The following is a 16042-nucleotide window of genomic DNA, read 5'->3' as shown; positions in this document are numbered from 1 at the left end:
TGGGAGGTGCTAACCAGCGAGCCTTCAGTTTCCACTCCTAAATTCAGGCTTGGAAGCACGCTAAAAATGGGAAATAGATCTGGTGTAGGAAGGGGATGTCCTTAGCCAAGGTCCTGGAAAACTGGAGGAAAACTGATGAAACTGCAGATCTACCAACAAAAAGGAGAGCACACGGCGCTTGACTTGGTGGGTTTGTGGGAAGGTCAGCCTCCCTGTGTTTATATTTCAGCCATCGTTCTCCATGCTGGAGAGGCTTTACCCATTGCACGTGCATGGACAACTTGTGCAATAGCATCCTTGATCCAGACCCCATTTCCGTACGGCATCTCTTTCTCAATGGCCCGCGGTGTCACGGGGGCACCGAACTGGAAATAACGCCCTCGTGGTGTCACTGTAAAAGTTTGCCGAGCGAAGCTCTGGTTGCTCCATCCCTGGAGCTGTTCAAGGCCAGGCTGGGCAGCATGCCCCAGTGGGTGGCATTCCTGCCCAGGGCATCGGGGTTGAGCTTCTAAGTTCTGTCCCTTGCAGCCCAACTCATTCCGCTGTTCTGCGTTCCTGTGATGTAAGCAGCGTCCCTGGTGCACCACAATCACAGTGCATCACAAGCGGAGCAGCCCGCGGGGAGCCTCTGCCATCCCAGAGCTGTGAGGTCGCGGTGCCCCTCTGCTGTGCTGAGCTCACAATGCCTGGCTGTGACGCCGTGCCGCAGGCTTCGCTCTGTGCGACTCACTGTGGCTGTGGCGGTGGTGGTGGAAGCATGGTGCGAGTGTGGGGGGCCATGGCCCCTGCCCGCCTTGTCTTCCTCTTCCTCCTGATGGCCGTGTGCTTCATGGAGACCTGCGCTGCTCCGTGGCGAGCACCGGGAGCAGGTGGGTGGGCAGAGACGGGACCAAACCTGAGCAGCACTGGGGCGAGAAGTCGGGCTGTGTCCCCACGGCCCTGTGCCGCTCTTCCCTGGGCTGCCTTCCGGGGCAGGGGCTGGGGGCTTTGGGCAGGGGGTGACGGGCTGCACTGCAGGAGCCGGGCAGGAGCCCGTGGCAGCGCTGCTCCCCAGGCCTGGCTCCAGCCGTGCCGCCAGGTCGGGCCGTGGCTCTGCTGCTTGCTGGCTGGAGCACAGCCTTCATCCTGGGAGGGAGGCATCCTGGGGAGAGCTCAGAAGATGTGTGCTGGAGACGCGTGAGCATTTTCTGTCCCAGGCTTGTGGTACTCCCCATAGATGACTCCCAGTTTCCAACACAGAGCCCCGGCCCACAGCCCAGAGGAGGAGACAGATGTGCTTTCCTCCAGGGCTTCAGTGCAGCCTTCCTTTGTGTGCATCAGAGCCCTCCCAGTAAGAAAGCCCCGAGGGGCTGCATATTCTTCCGTGCGGTCCGTGAGGGATGCGGCACGTGGCCTGGAGGGAGTCTTGTGTGCCCTGCCAGGTGCCAGCCTGCAGCTCATCCTGGCTGCTCTGCAACTTTGGAAATCGGGACCCGAGTCCTTCTCCCAGCCCGTCCCACAGCCCACATCCAGTTACTGCGGGGGTAGGAGATCACGCCGTGCAGTGGGACCTTCTCTTGTCTGTTCTTGATTCTAGATGATGACCTCCTGGATCCAGATTTCACGCCTGTGCCTGAGGGACAACCCAGAGGTAAGTTGTGTCTGTTTCCTTGAAGGCAGAAACACTCATGCCCTCGTAGTTTACTCGGGTGCAAGGTCTTCCAAGTCTGTCTGTGCCTTGAAGGGCTTGCACAGATGAGCCTTGAGTGTTTCTTTGCTGGGAGAGCTGCCACATTTCGGTGGGAAGGTCACCACTGCCCCTCTTCAGCTGAGAGAGCCCAGAGCTTCATATTTGGGCTGTGCCATTCCCTGACCCACGGCCAGACCTTACAGGTCTCCCAGGGTTACAAAGGAGGCCCCCATGTGCAGTGGAAGCTCTCCTCACCTGTGTCTGATCACACTTGTGCCTGCAGGCCCTGCTGGCGAATCAGAATGCAATCCTGTCCATGAGCCTGAGGGGAATGCTGGAGGTAAGTCACCAGGCTTCGTTTCCTTGATATTTGTTCATGTGTGGCTGATAGTTCAGCAAGGGTTCTGCTTTTCACCGGCCAGTGGGTTCTTCTCCACAGGAAGCATGGGGTGTTGTTGTTTCCTGGGTGCTCTGTGCTCTCGGCGTCATGTTGGCTTTGCCTCTGTATCTCAGAGGTCTCCCAGTGAGACAATTGGAAGGAGCTGAATGCTGTGCTGTGAGGTCTCTGAGAATTGTTTCCCGTGGCCTGGGGAAAGTGTTTTGAAAGCTGTGGAATACCAGCCGTCAGGTCACCGGGCCTCTCTGCAGCTTTGGAACTTTTGCCCCATGCCATTAATTGAGCCCCTTCCATCACCTCAGGTCAGTAAGGAAGAGAGGTGGGCACATGCCATGGGAACGTCTCTCAGCTGTCCTGGATTCCAGCCATGTCTCCAGGCAGTGGCTGACCAAAGCCCAGCTTCAATCCGGTCCCTGAGATGCGGGGTGATCCCACAGCTGAGTCCCTGAGAGCTGTTAGTTTTCACTCAGGCTTTAATTTTCTTTCCGTGTGACTTCCTGCTTCCTCTGTGGAAGAGGAGGGAAGGTTCGGGTCAGGCTGTGTGCAGAGTGCAGCGCGCTGCCTCGCAAAGCCGTCGTTGCTGGCCGCTCCAGCCCTGAGCTGCTCCCGGTGCCTTGTGCAGAGCCAGCGGGCACCACGCAGTCGAGCTGAGGGCTGAGCTCCAGGAGGGCGTTCCTCTGGGCAGCCCCACGCGGTGTAAGTTCTGTAGGATCGTGGTGCCCCTGCGCGTACCTGGGAACTGTTTCCGAGGTGCTCCTGTGTGGAAGGGAGAGAGCAGTGTCACGAAGGAATCCCCTGCTTTGATTGCATCCCATGTCGTTCCGATTGGGAGGATGTTTAGTTAGAGTTGCTCTGTGCTGCGTTTGTTTGCAGGTGTGAGTGGAGGAGGTGATCCAGCTTCCCCTCTGAGTTCCAAGACCGAAACCCGGGCGGATGGCATGGGTAAGTCACGGCTCTGTAATTCCTTGGAGAGCTCTCACTGCCCGCTTCAGTGCCACTTCATGGCACTGCTTCCCCCGTATGCTCTGCTGTTCAGCGATGCTGTTATGCATGACTGAATGGCTTTCATGGCTTGCAGAAGTGCCCCCAGGGAGGGCTTTGCTCAGTCGCTGGTTCGTTTCTGCGCTGGAGCCCAGGTGGATGCCCAGGGGTGGTGGTTTGTTTTACCGATGGCGCTGACTCAGCAATGGTCTTCAAAACCTCGTGCTCATGGCATTTAACTTCATGTGTTCCGTGCAGGTCTGGAAAGGGGAAAGGATGAATCCAACAGAGGAAAGTCCTCCCAGGGGTCTTACCATCCGAGAGAGCTGCTGAAGGAAATGGAAGTGGCAGCTCATGGTGGGTATACTTCAGTCTGTTCACTGAGACTCGGGAAGCTGAGGCCTGATGTCCGTGTGCAGCCTGCACAGCAGGAGGGCATTGCTCAGAGCCGTGCTGCAGTGGTGTTCCACGCAATGCCTTGCAGGCACTGGGGAGCACCAGAGATGGTCTGCTGCCACTTCTGCATCCAGCTGAGACCCAGGGGCAGCTGCTTCCCTAGCACGACCATTACTTGTCAGAGCTGCTTTGTGGAGACCCAGATGGCAGCAAATGTCAAGTGCGGCAATTCTGTTAATACAAAGCCCTCCCTGCAGCTGGGCTAGTTCAAGGCAGGATGAGCATCCCGAGCAGGGATGGCTGCCTTTGCTAATGCTGGAAACCGTGTGCAGATGTCGATTCTGGAGGTGTTCCTGTTGGAGCTTGAATTTCAGCCTGCAAGGTGCCTGGCTGTGATGGTGGAATGATGGTTGGTGATGCTCACAGCACAGTGTGTGAGGGCCTTGCTTGGGAGTTGATTCCTCAGGAGGTGTGAGAGGGTAGGCACCCTGCAATTCGTGGGAGTGCCCAAATGCCCGTGGCAGCAGAGGAGGTCGCAGGTGGATTTGGGGGGCGGAGGCCAGCAGACTTGGCCTGAGCTCGGGGTTGGGTCAGCTCAGATGTGCGATGTGAGAACACATCTCATCCGACTGTCCTATGTCTTTCTAAAGGGACAAACACAGGCAGCGCAAACCACTGGCATGCCAGGAGATTTCTGTCCAGTGTCACCAGAGTCACTGGGTGCCAGCAGGCGCTTCCTGCCTGCTCTCGCACATCAGGTCAGCAGCCGAACCCGAGCGTGTGAGCGCAGAGCACGTGTTGTAAAAGAGGCCAGGAGCGGCTCTCTGAAAATGGCTGAGCTCAGTGGGGTGTGCAGAGTTGTTCCAGCCATGTGCCAGAGAAGGCCTGTGTGATGCTGCTCACCTCTCACCGCTCCCAGTTCCCAGAGGGCTGTGAGCTTTGTCCTTTTGGGAACGAAGCGGCCCGAGGGCAATGAGGTGAAGGTAAGGTGGGACGTTGTCGTTTCTTCCAGGGCTGAATGCAGGGAAAAGCACAAAGGCTGCTGTTGGCAGATCTGTGCGGCAGCGCCACGTGGCAGTGATGGTGCTGCTCTCAGCTGTGCTGCTGTCTGTGCTGGTGCTGGCCTGCGTCGCTGCGTCGCGGACGTGGAACACATGCCTGTGAGTTGTCTTTTTCCCCCAACCATTTCATTGCTGCACGTGGCAATGAAGCATTTGTGGTGCCGGGATCCTGGGCAGCCGAATCAGCTGCTGGCAGTACGCTATCACGATTTATTCGCAAAGTCTTCCAAGCTTGCCCTTATTTCTTGTCAGTGAGTAGTGCTTTCTGAAACTCATTTTCAGTGTGTGCAAGAGGGGAGAGAGAGCAGCAGAGCGAGCTCATCCTGACACCAGCTGGGAGGGAGTTCCAGCTGGAGATGAAGTGGAGAGTGGAGAGGCAACGAGAGAGATCCTTGCCCAAGCCAACAAGAACCTCAGCAATAGTTCCAGTCCGTTCTGTTCTGCCATCCCAGAGGCCAGAGGTGTTCAGACTCGTCTGGAAGACCTGGAGCGTGAACTCCAAGCCATGAAAGAGGTCCGTGGGAACAGTGGTGAGTGCTGCTTCCCGTCAGAGGACAGCCCTGAAAGTGAGAGCGGAGGATCAGCGGCAGAGCATTTGCCCTTCACCCTCCGTTCCCTGGGACGAGTATCACCAATAGTTCGAAGGTTCTTAGCTCGCCATAGCTACAATCCTTTTGAGGGTCCCAATGAGGACCCAGAAAGCGAGCTTCCTCTGACCGCCGGGCAGCACGTTTATGTCTTTGGAGATGTGGATGAGGACGGCTGGTTTCTGGGAGAGCTGACGGATGGCACGAGAGGGCTGGTCCCTTCCAGTCTGGTGACAGAGGTTTCAGATGATGAGCTGGACACAACGATGCCTCCCGAGCTCTGTGATCTGCTGGAAACGGATGATTAAGTCGATGCAAAGAGTCCATAATGCAGCAACATCCTGTCGCAATTCTTGCCTCACTCCATCTGCAAGACGACCCCCCGCTCCACTTGATGTTCGAGTGAAGTGTGAGCAGGATGTGGATGAGCTCCTCCTGGGAAGATCTGAGATGACTGACAGTGCGACTGCGTGGTTTTATCGTATATTAAAAATAGTTTTAAAAACTAACAAGCAGCACTGTTCTTTTTCTTTTTTTGTTGAGGTGACACTTTTTCTAGCTGAGATTTTGCAAGAGTCTTGAAGCAGATTTGAACTGGTAGAAGTTGGCCGTGTTTGCATTCCGTTTCTCCTTCTTTCCTTGCTGATCAGAGTCAAGGTGCCATGCATCCACTCCCTGCCTCTGGCTGCCCCCCTTCACTGTGAAAAGAACCGAGAGCTTCTGGCACAGAAGTTTGTCCGTGTGCAAGGCTTAAACTTCGTGCTTCTTCCTTCTCTGCTTGGTAAAACTCAGCGTTGGGCTCATTTGGAGTCTGAGTGCTGGTTTCTGGGGCAGTCCTTAGCTAAAGGCTGGAGTGCCTGTATCAGCTGTGGCGGTGCAACTCCCACGCCCCACGTTCTCCCCTTCAGCCAGGCCTCCCAGTGCTTGGTGCACTTGGACAAAAGGTGGAGGACCAGTACGTGAAGGTTCTCCTTCTGTACTTCGCCCCTGCTTGCGTCTGGGTAGCAAACGGCAGTGAATAAGGGCGTTAGGGGATGCCCTGATTGTCCCTGCCTTCTGCCTCGTGTCCCATTGCCCGGGGCCAATCCTGGAGTCAGTCATCTCCTGGCAGCCTGGTACATCTGGACACAAATCACGGCCCATGGGGGTAGTTTGGAATGTGTGAGTTCAGCAAGTGCTCAGGTTTGTGCAGCTGGGGGAAAGAACCAGGTTTGGCCATCCAAGGGAGCCAGTATGGAAAAGCACCCGGCAGATCTCCATCATCTCAGACCCCGCAATTAGAGATTCTTAGCGAGTGTGAACATTGACCAATACCTGAGGGCAGGTGGGAGGAACATGGATGAAGCCAGGCTCTTCTCGGTGGTGTGCAGCAGTGGGACAGCGAGCAGCGGCCTAGAACTTGAACTCGGGAAGTGCCATGCAGGCATGTGGAAGCCTTTGTTATGGTAAGGGTGGGGGAGCACCGGGACGGGTTGCCCAGAGAGGTGGCGGAGGTTGTGATGGGCATCTCCTCTGGGTAGGGATGCCTCCCAGGTACTGCCAAATCCTCGAGGCTGTCCGCCAATGGAGGCCAGGGCAAAGTCAGCCCACTGGAGTCAGCCTGGATTACGACCTGAGGAGGAATGGCGGCCTGTTGTATTTGCTGTAAACAGGAGGAGGCAAATTGTAAGCAGAAGCCAGCTTGCTCTTCTTCCATCCACCTCCTTCCTTCCTTATCTGTTTTAACAACACGCATTCATTTCACAGCAGTAGGTGCTGAGATAGTTCACTTGTCCACACTTGTTTTGCGTGTTTGTGTGTGTGTTCACACGTGAGAGTATCTGCACTCTCATGGTTTGTTACAGGATGTCCCGTCAGTGAGCGAGTGTGAATCTTGTCATCTGCAAATCTGTCATCAGGTCCCTGCTTAATTTTTCACCTATTTCTTAAACTGCTGCTAAACAGAACTGAGCAAAATAGATTTGCCATTTCCTGCCATGCCAAACTAGCAGGGTGGCAGGATGATGAGCAAAGTCGCCCAATGCTTACAAAAACGTGATGTCCAAACAAAGCCTGTGTTCCCTGAGGTTTTAGCTTAGGACTACTGGCATAAGCAGGAAGAGGTAGAAAAGCAGGTGGCCGATGCTGGAGGTTCAACGGGATGGAAAAGATAGAGGTCTAATCCGCCAAATGTTGGATGGAAGTTTGTCTGAAACCTGCCTGCCAGGAGAGGGGAAAACCAAAGCATAAAATACAGGATTTATAGGAAAAGATCAATGGGTGTAATCCACTGAGCTGCTGTTATCGTTGAAAATGGAACAGCTGCAAAATCCGCTTAAAGAGTTCCAGTGACACCAAGTTGCCTGGAAGCGTGGATCTGCCCGGGGGCAGCGAGGCCCTGCAGAGGGATCTGGACAGACTGGATGGCTGGGCTGAGCCAACGGGATGAGGTTCAACAGGACCAAAGGCCGGGTTCTGCACTTGGGCCACAACAGCCATCAACAGCAAGTCCATCCCAGCTCCATTCCTGGTTCATTGCCCCACAGCACCACAGCAGCCAAGCTCCAGTCCCTTCCCCAGTCTCAGTGGGATTGGTTTGTTCTCTTCTCGTCTGCTTAGAGAAACAGAAGCTTCCTGCCCACCAAACCTTGTGACAGTTATTTCCCTACAGAAGCATTCATGTCCTTCTTGCCCCTTTGGCCAGCTCCCAGCTCTCCAAACTGAGACGTACGGCTGCAGCCCCCCCAACGGCTTCTTTGGGGCAGTCCCACCCCGAGGAGGAGATGCCTTTTCCACATCTCACACTGCAGGGGGAACTTTGCAGACAGATGTCACTACAGCATTCTGGCCCCATAGCCCCTATGGCCCTATAACCACTACAACCCCATCTCATAGCAATCCCATCCCATATCCATCATATCCACCCCATAACCATCTTGATTCCATCCCATATCTATACCCCCACATCCTATCCCCATCTTCTACCCCATATCCATCCTAAATCCATATCCCCACATCCATTCCATACATTATCATACAATCAATGAATATACAGATGACACAGTATACCCGAGAGCTCGGCTTATGCAGTCATACTAGAACAGAAAAGAAGGACACTGACCCTACCTTAGGCTCATGTGGTAAACTCCAGTGGAGCGGATCACCAGAACGGATCCTTCTCCCCTGGCAGTCAGCTCTTAAATGGGTCTCGGAGGGGTGCAGCCAGGCTCCACCACTCCCGGCAGCGCAGATGAATTGCCTTCACCTGTGCTCCCATGGCTGACTCAGGGCTGGCCTCAGGTGACCGGTCAGAGGTTCAGGCTGTGGTTCAGCAGTCCCCGTACACTTATCCATCCCATTATCACCCCAGCCCCATATTCTTCCCCAGTCCATCCCACACTCTTCCCCTGTTGATCCCACATCCATCCCAACCTAATCCCATACCCAGGGCCCATCCCATATATATTCCAATTACCGATCTCCCATTCCATAACCATCCCATATCCCACATCCCAATCCTAAATTTCACATCCTAATCCCACATCCCATCCCCATCTCCCACCTGTCAATCCCAATCCCATCTCCCACCCCCTATAGCAATAGGGCGCACCCTGAAGTCCCGCCCCCATCACCGCCCCGCCCCATGCCAGTGCTCCTCCTATCAACGGCCCCGCACCTCCCCGCCCCCGGGCTCTCATTGGTCCGGTGCAGCTCTGTCCTGCCTCCGGGCTCCCATTGGTCAGTAGCAGCGCCGCCGGCTCCCATTGGCTGAGACGCGGCGCGCGGGAACGGCCGTTAGCAGCCGGGTCGGAGCCGCCCCGCTTTCCCCTCAGGCGCTGCTACTCCCGCAGCCCGGGTCGCCCCGCGCGGCACCGCTGCTGTGCGCCGGAGCTGTCCGGAAGCACCGAGATGGAACCGCGGCACGAGCGTCGCGGTGCTGAGGACAGAGGCGCCGGAGCTGGGGGAACGGTGAGCGGCACCGGGACAGGGGACACCTGGGCAGCCGTAACCTGGCTTCATGCGGGGTGAGGGGCTGGGAGTGGGACTGGGATGCGGATGCAGACAGGATGGGATGTGGGGAAGTGGGATAAATACGGGACGGGCTGTGAATATGGGGTGGATATGAGGCTATAGGGAGCTATGGGAGAGATATAGGGGGATAATGGGGAAATAGAGGGGGGAGAGGGAGCTGTGGAGAGCTGGGGAGGGATATGGGGGAGTGGGGGCTACAGAAAGCTGTGAGGTATAGGGAGGCGTATGGATATATCGTGGGCTGTGGTGGGGAATTGGGGTATATGGGGGATTTGGGGCAATAGAGGGCTGTGAGGATCTTATGGGGAAACAGTGCTATGGGGAGCACGGGGGGTTTGGGAGGGGCTATGGGGGGCTGAATGGGGGTATAAGGTGGGCTATGGAGGGATGTGTGGCTAGAGGGTCCAGATATCATCCACTCTTTGCTGGATGAGGCTGGGAATGTGACCACTGAGGATAAGGAAAAGGCAGAGGTTCTGAATGCCTTCTTTACGTCTGTCTTTAAAAGTCAGACCAGTTATCCTCAGGATACTCCTCTCTCTGACCTGGTAATCTTGGCTGGGGACCACACTAATCCCCCTGTGATTCTGAAAGAAACAGTCAGAGACCTACTGCTCCAACTGGCCTGCCACAAGTCGATGGGGCCAGATGAGATCCACCCGAGAGTGCTGAGGGAACTGGCGGAGGTGACAGCCGAGCCGCTTTCCATCATCTGTCAGCGCTCCTTGTGCACTGGTGAGGTCCCAGAAGACTGGAGGCTTGCCAATGTGACTCCATTTACAAGAAAGGTCGTAAGGAGGATCCGGGGAACTACAGGCCTGTCAGCCTGACCTCGGTGCCAGGGAAGGTTATGGAGCAGATCACACGGCATGTGCGGGATGAGCGGGGGATCAGGCCTAGCCAGCATGGGTTCGTGAAGGGCAGGTCCTGTTTGACCAACCTGATCTCCTTCTATGATCTAGTGACCCATCTGGTGGATGAGGGAAAGGCTGTTGATGTGGTCTACCTACACTTCAGCAAAGCCTTTGACACTGTCTCCCACAGCATTCTCCTGCAGAAGCTGGCAGCCCGAGGCTTGGATGGGTGCACTCTCGGCTGGGTGAGGAGCTGGCTGGAGGGCCGGGCTCAGAGAGTGGTGGTGAATGGAGTGAAATCCAGCTGGCGACCGGTCGTGAGTGGTGTTCCCCAGGGGTCGGTGCTGGGGCCTGTCCTCTTCAATATCTTGATTGATGACCTGGATGAGGGCATCGAGTGCACCCGCAGTAAATTTGCAGATGACACCAAATTGGCTGGAAGTGTGGATCTGCCTGGGGGTAGCGAGGCCTTGCAGAGGGATCTGGACAGGCTGGAGAGCTGGGCTGGAGCCAACGGGATGAGTTTCAACAAGGCCAAATGCCGGGTCCTGCACTTCGGCTACAACAACCCCAGGCGACGCTGCAGGCTTGGGGCGGTGTGGCTGGAGGACGGCGTAGAGGAAATGGACCTGGGGGTATTGATGGATGCTCGGCTGAACAGGAGCCAGCAGTGTGCCCAGGTGGCCAAGAAGGCCAATGGCATCCTGGCTTGCATCAGAAACAGTGCAGCCAGCAGGAGCAGAGAGGTGATTGTGCCCTGTGCTCAGTACTGGTGAGGCCGCACCTCGAGTACTGTGTCCAGTTTTGGGCCCCTCACTGCAAGAAAGACATCGAGGCCCTGGAACGTGTTCAAAGGAGGGCAATGAAGCTGGTGAGGGGTCTGGAACACAGGGCTGCTGAGGAGAGGCTGAAGGAGCAGGGAATGTTCAGCCTGGAGAAGAGGAGCTCAGGGCAGACCTCACTGCTCTCTGTGACTGCTTGAAGGGAGGTTGTAGTGAGCTGGGGGTCGGCCTCTGCTCTCATGTCGTTAGTGATAGGAGCAGAGGGAATGGTTTCAAGCTGCGGCAGGGAAGATTCAGGCTGGACATGAGGAAGTATTACTTTTCAGAAAGGGTGGTCAGGCACTGGAATGGATGCCCAGGGAGGTGGTGGAGTCACCAAGCCTGGGGGTGTTCAAGGAAAGGCTGGATGTTGTGTTGAGGGACATGGTTTAGTGGGAGCTGTTGGTAAGAGGTGAACGGTTGGACTGGATGATCTTTTATGTCTTTTCCAACCTTGGTGATTCTATGATTCTATTTCCTAAGCTGTAGGGCTATCAGCTCTCATAGAAAACAAGGAAGAGCCCTGGGAGTCCTTGCCCCGAACCTTGCACCCTATTGAAGGGCAGGGGCACTGTTCTCCAAGCAGCCTGATGAGGTGAGTAAGGGACGGCCGGGCACTGGAGGGCGGTGGAAAAGGACAGGGAGGAGCCCCAGCTGATAAAAGGGCTTTGGTAAGAACAGTGGTGAAAGCAGGAGTGGATATGGAAGGTTTGGATTGCTCTCGGAGGAACGGTGGGAGGGTCAAATGTTCTGCAGGTTCAGCACGCGCTGCGCCCTGCCTGCGCCCTGCCTGGTTTTTTGTCCTTTCCTTTTTAGGGTAGGAAAACAAATTTCTGGGGCAGGAGAAGAAGAAATGCAGCAGTCTTCTCTGCACGGCTCATTTTGCGTGAGTTGCCAGGTGCTCCTGTGGTGATGGGTGCTGATGAGCCAGCCTTCGTGGTAGGGCTGTGGCTTTATTTTATGTCAGAATTTGAGGCCTACGATTTTCCCACTGTGAGTGCCTGTTTTAAATGATAAAACGCGATATGAAAATTAGCTTCCCTCCTTGTATCAGAATCACGTATTGACTTTTGATATTTGTCTTTCTATTCCTTTAGCAAGTGGGGTGTTGATGCTGCTGCACGTATCTCCCATTTTGCCCTTCTGCTTTGTGTAAAAGAATAGCAAAACATGCCATCTGTGCGTGCAATTTCCTTGAAGTATTTTACTTCAAGGTTCCCTAAACTTTGGATGTGGGAGGTGACCACTCCTTTGTCTATGATGAAAGCCCAGCGGTGATGCAGGCACTTGCTGAGGTCACAGTGGTTGCCGGGCTGGGAGCGTTTGTGCCCCAGCTGGGAGCAGAGCTGGTGCTGTAGTGAGCGTGGTGCACACTGAGACCGAGCTCTGTGCTTTCATGGAGAGATCTTCCTGTGAGAGCCCACTGGAAGCAGCGCTGCGGCGTGTGTGAGAGCTGGGCCCAGCTGCGGCTGAGCAGTGGCCAGGTGAGCTGGGGTTGGTGCTGGGTGTCTCAGCAGGAAAGCTGGGCTGGGCTGGGCACGCTGCGTCAGCCCTTGTCCAGGCTGGCGGTGAGACAAAAGGAGTTTTCTTCACGACAGCAACACCAGCCGTGTGCTTCAAGGTGCAAAACTATGGAGGAGATGGAGAAGAACGCTTGCTGTCAGAACTCATGGCAGCTGTACGGGAGCTGGATGTATTTTGGAGACAGTTGTCATTAGCAGTTGGTTTTGAGTATTGCCCTGCCCGATAGCTTCAACTGCAGAGCAGAAGAAAGCTGTGAAAATGCTTTTTCCTATTTTTCCCCTGCAGGTTCTTTCTTCAGGGTTGGTTTACCAAAGGAGATTTTGGGGACTGAGGCAGTTGAAGAGTGAAGCCAGCTCTTTCCAACAGCAGGGGTCAGTCCCTGTGGAGAGGAGCCCAGGAACGTGAGCTTCCTCTGAGACATTCCCCAGCATGTCCCAGCAGGGACACAGACGCGGTTGCCATTCCTGCTTTGCGCGTGGAAAGGTATGGCTGGGTTTCTCTAACTTGGGTTTTCTTCCTTTCTCTGGTTCTGGAGGGGCAGGGGTGGAGCAGGGGGAGCCCTGCTGGTCCTTAGTGAGCTCAGTAACCAGTTGGCTTGTGCGGTGCAGCAAAAGGACAGCATTGCCAGGCTCCTTAAGCTGCTGGGGCAGGGTGGGAGCCGAGAGCGGGCGCTGCCCTCCTGCCATCTGTCCCTGGTTCTGGTTTGCCATGTTTGCTCTGGGTTTCTGCTGAGAAGTTTGTTCTAGCTGCCTGCAGCAGTACAGGGTGGGGAAGAAATGATGGTGAAGAGCTAAGGCTGCGCACGGTAATTTTGCATGGGTTGAACTGTGGCAACTGTGTTGAACCCTAACCCTAGACACTGTTTCCCTTGGAATAATGCTGGTGTTTGCAGGTGTGTTGGTGCAACCCCCTGAAGTGATGTCTGAGAGCGCCTGTCTTCTGCACCTGAACGATAAGAAAGCTGGATATGCCCAGAAATTGCAGCTTGTGCAGATGTTGTGAATGCGCTCCCAGTGTTTCCTTTAGTGATAACTCAGCGCTCTCTGGCACGATCTGGAACACTGCATCTCTTTGCAAACGTTGGTGCCTGTATCCATGGGCCCTCCTTTTTTCTCTCCTCAGAAGCAGCGCCGTGCTGTTCCCCATGCTAGGGAGCAGCAGCCAGCAGGCTGCCCCAGTGCCAGCTGGGCCTTGCAGCGCGCAGAGGGACGCGATGGGGATGGAGCATCCTTAGCACCATGCAAAAGTGAGTCTCTTCAGTCCTCTGTCATGAAGGATGGAAGAATGAGTATTACTTGTGAGTTGGTGCAGTGCTGTAGGGATGTCCAGTAACCATTGTGGAAGCATTAGGGAGGCTGACAGTGACAGCTGATGGCAGCAGTAAGACAGAAGTCTGTGTGTCAGTGGTGGCGCTCAGAGCTGAATGAATTCCCTTCAGAGACCAAAAAATCCATGTCTCAACTTGTGCAGCGTTTTGTAGAGCTGTCAGGCAGAGCTGGGTTCCTCTGCTGCCACCTGAGCAGGAATGAGAGCAGTAATGCTCTGTGTAAGCGCCCTGCAGTTTAAACATCAGTTTCTGTTTTGGCTGTAGAACAGTGTCTTTTGGTTTTGGGGGGTGGATGTGGGCTAAGAGGACAGCGCTGCTCCTGGGAAACCAACACTCAATCTGTTGTAGGGATGGAGCCTGCGCGTCCATGGAATGGTGCTGGGCATGGGGGGAAACGGAAAGCCTCCCCAGGTAAGAAGCTCTTGTGAGCTGTGGTGTGGGTACCTGCCTCTAAACAGGGCTGCGTGAAGGGGCGTGTGATGGAGGAGAGGGGAAAGGGCACTGCAGATCTCTGCTGACTGCAGAAATGGCGGACCATTGTAGCAGCAGAAGGGCAAATTGAAAATACTACGCTTGAGGAGCAGAAGTTTGTGGTTGGCTGTGCTAAAATGTTCCTGCAAAGAGATGCTCTTCATGTCTGTCTTGTTTCCTTTCTGTCAGGAGCTGATGACAACAGGCTTGCAGGGAGGCAGGGGAGGAGCAAGGAGAGTGGCACAGCACCCAAGAGAGGTACGACACGCAGCAGGCATCTGGGTTTGGTGCCCTGTCTTTCTAGTTAGGCTTTCTGTCTGCCCTTTCCTGGGCCTGTTGTCATTGCATGTTGCTTGAGGTCTTAATCCCTGGGGATTACAATTACCTTTCCTGTCCCAATTGACAATGCAAGCCCACAGTTCACCCAAGATCCTAAGGTGCATTGCTGTGAACACTGGAGATGAGATTTCCTAGTATCGTGGCCTATTTTGCAGACTGAATGTAGTGCTGGAGTCCTTAAATGTTGCTGCTTCCCCTTTCTTGTTTCTAACAGGGAGAGGTGCTGAGCCAAATGGCGAAATCTCCATGAAAACTCCTCTCCAGGCTGGAGGGCTTCCTGAAGCAGCAGGTCCCAGCAGAGGGGGAACAGCTGCTCCTGCAGTTGCCAACTGCTCCCTCTCCAAGATCATGGTCGCAAGAAAGCGCAAGGCAGTGGAAGAGGAGGAGCAGAAGGCAGAGCTGGGTCCTGCCAACAAACAAGTGAAAGTGGAGCACAATGGGGAGAAGGCTCAGAGCCCTCATCAGAGCAGAGGTGCTGTGCCAGCTCCATCAGCACAGCCTGGGCCTGCCCCAGTGCCGACCGAGCGGTTCCGGACCTCAAAGCGAAGAGGTAAGAAGGTGCTGCAGCTGCCCTGGTGAGGTGCTTCCCTTGTCAAGCACTTGGAGTTTGCTTGGGGTTTGCTTTGCTTTTTCTTCCCTTCTGCAGGGAGGGGAAAAGAGTAGAAGGCTACCAAGTCCAAAGGATGTGCCAGAATGTGTAATCCTATCTTTTCCCATGAAATCCATGCTGGCCTTCTGCTCGTCCCACTGCAAATACCCGTTCCTGAGAGATTTCCCAGTCTGTTTTCGTGGTACCCGTGTTTCCGTGGTTTTGCTATTGACAAACTGAATTTCTCTTCTCTTGCTCTATAGAAAGACGACGACGACAGAAAGAAAGGAGAGCAGAAATGAAGAAGGCTGCTCTCAGAGCTGCTGCTGCACATGCAGAGGTGAGTCCTTGGCAAGCACAGACACGGCTCTTGTTCTCTGTCTGTCAGACGTGAAGGGGGTTGTGGAATACTGGGGGAAGCGGTGTCCTGCTTTGACACTTGCCTTGTTTCTTTCCAGTTCTCCACCATAAACAGCCTTGTGGAGATGATGGAGAAGCTGCAGCTGAAGGACTGAGCGGAGGAGCATCAGCAGGCAGCGGCTTTGTGGCAGCAGCCCAACTTTCACTCTGGTTGCAGTCCATCAATAAACAATTGGAGTTTTGCATTCACAAGGAGCGCATGGCCTGATTTGTCCAGCAGCACCCAGTGAGCCACTGCTCCACCTCCTGGTTATCCCACCACCTCCTGGTTATCCCACCACCTCCTGGTTATCCCACCACCTCCTCGTTATCCCACCACCTCCTCGTTATTCCATTGGCGGCGCTGGGTCAGAACTCCCACAGCTCCATCAGGGAATGCTGCAGGGTACAGAAGCAATGGACGCACCAATCCTGGCCCTGCCCACACTGTCTGAGCAGTTAGAGAGCAGCTCCATAGAGCCGTCTGACTTTCTCGGGGCAGCACTGAGCAAAGTGAGCGTGTGCCCCTCAGCCTGCAGGCGTCTCTGCTGGGGGAAGAGAGGCTCCGCTGGCCGCCTGATCCCGGAAGGCAGAGGTGTTCTCCTGACTTCTCTGC

At 55.1% G+C, this 16042-nt stretch overlaps 2 protein-coding genes across 4 annotated transcripts; both read left to right on the top strand.

Moving 5' to 3' along the window:
- Positions 1–682: 682 nt before the first annotated feature.
- Positions 683–5558, top strand: LOC125686017 (uncharacterized). The gene is made up of 7 exons (XM_048929626.1): positions 683–869; positions 1577–1630; positions 1953–2009; positions 2940–3008; positions 3306–3404; positions 4456–4603; positions 4787–5558. Exons 1-7 carry the CDS (start codon positions 683–685, stop codon positions 5397–5399), a joined length of 1227 nt encoding a protein of 408 aa, XP_048785583.1. The 3' UTR covers positions 5400–5558.
- Positions 5559–11804: 6246 nt separating this feature from the next.
- LOC125686029 (zinc finger CCCH domain-containing protein 11A-like) lies at positions 11805–15598 on the top strand. Of its 3 annotated transcripts, XM_048929653.1 has the most exons (9): positions 11805–12261; positions 12376–12497; positions 12587–12784; positions 13424–13547; positions 13977–14039; positions 14289–14357; positions 14653–14988; positions 15291–15367; positions 15486–15598. In XM_048929653.1, the coding sequence occupies exons 3-9, from the start codon at positions 12731–12733 to the stop codon at positions 15540–15542; spliced, it is 780 nt and encodes a 259-aa protein (XP_048785610.1). In that variant the 5' UTR covers positions 11805–12261; positions 12376–12497; positions 12587–12730; the 3' UTR covers positions 15543–15598. The 3 variants fall into 3 exon arrangements, with proteins under 3 accessions (XP_048785610.1, XP_048785608.1, XP_048785609.1); XM_048929651.1 differs by having other exon boundaries at positions 12376–12784; XM_048929652.1 differs by having other exon boundaries at positions 11805–12455.
- The last annotated feature ends 444 nt before the right edge of the window (positions 15599–16042 follow it).

This window comes from Lagopus muta, chromosome 30 (assembly GCF_023343835.1).
Source record: "Lagopus muta isolate bLagMut1 chromosome 30, bLagMut1 primary, whole genome shotgun sequence".
Lineage (NCBI taxonomy): Eukaryota > Metazoa > Chordata > Aves > Galliformes > Phasianidae > Lagopus > Lagopus muta.
This window is presented reverse-complemented; position numbering and strand designations above follow the sequence as displayed.

Coding starts and splice junctions, on each gene's coding strand:
- LOC125686017 (XM_048929626.1), top strand. CDS start 683: ATGCCTGGCTGTGACGCCGTGCCGCAGGCTTCGCTCTGTGCGACTCAC. Junction 3,009..3,305: donor AACCCGGGCGGATGGCATGG/GTAAGTCACGGC, acceptor TGTTCCGTGCAG/GTCTGGAAAGGGGAAAGGAT. Junction 3,405..4,455: donor AATGGAAGTGGCAGCTCATG/GTGGGTATACTT, acceptor CGTTTCTTCCAG/GGCTGAATGCAGGGAAAAGC.
- LOC125686029 (XM_048929653.1), top strand. CDS start 12,731: ATGTCCCAGCAGGGACACAGACGCGGTTGCCATTCCTGCTTTGCGCGT. Junction 12,785..13,423: donor CCTGCTTTGCGCGTGGAAAG/GTATGGCTGGGT, acceptor TTCTCTCCTCAG/AAGCAGCGCCGTGCTGTTCC. Junction 13,548..13,976: donor ATCCTTAGCACCATGCAAAA/GTGAGTCTCTTC, acceptor AATCTGTTGTAG/GGATGGAGCCTGCGCGTCCA.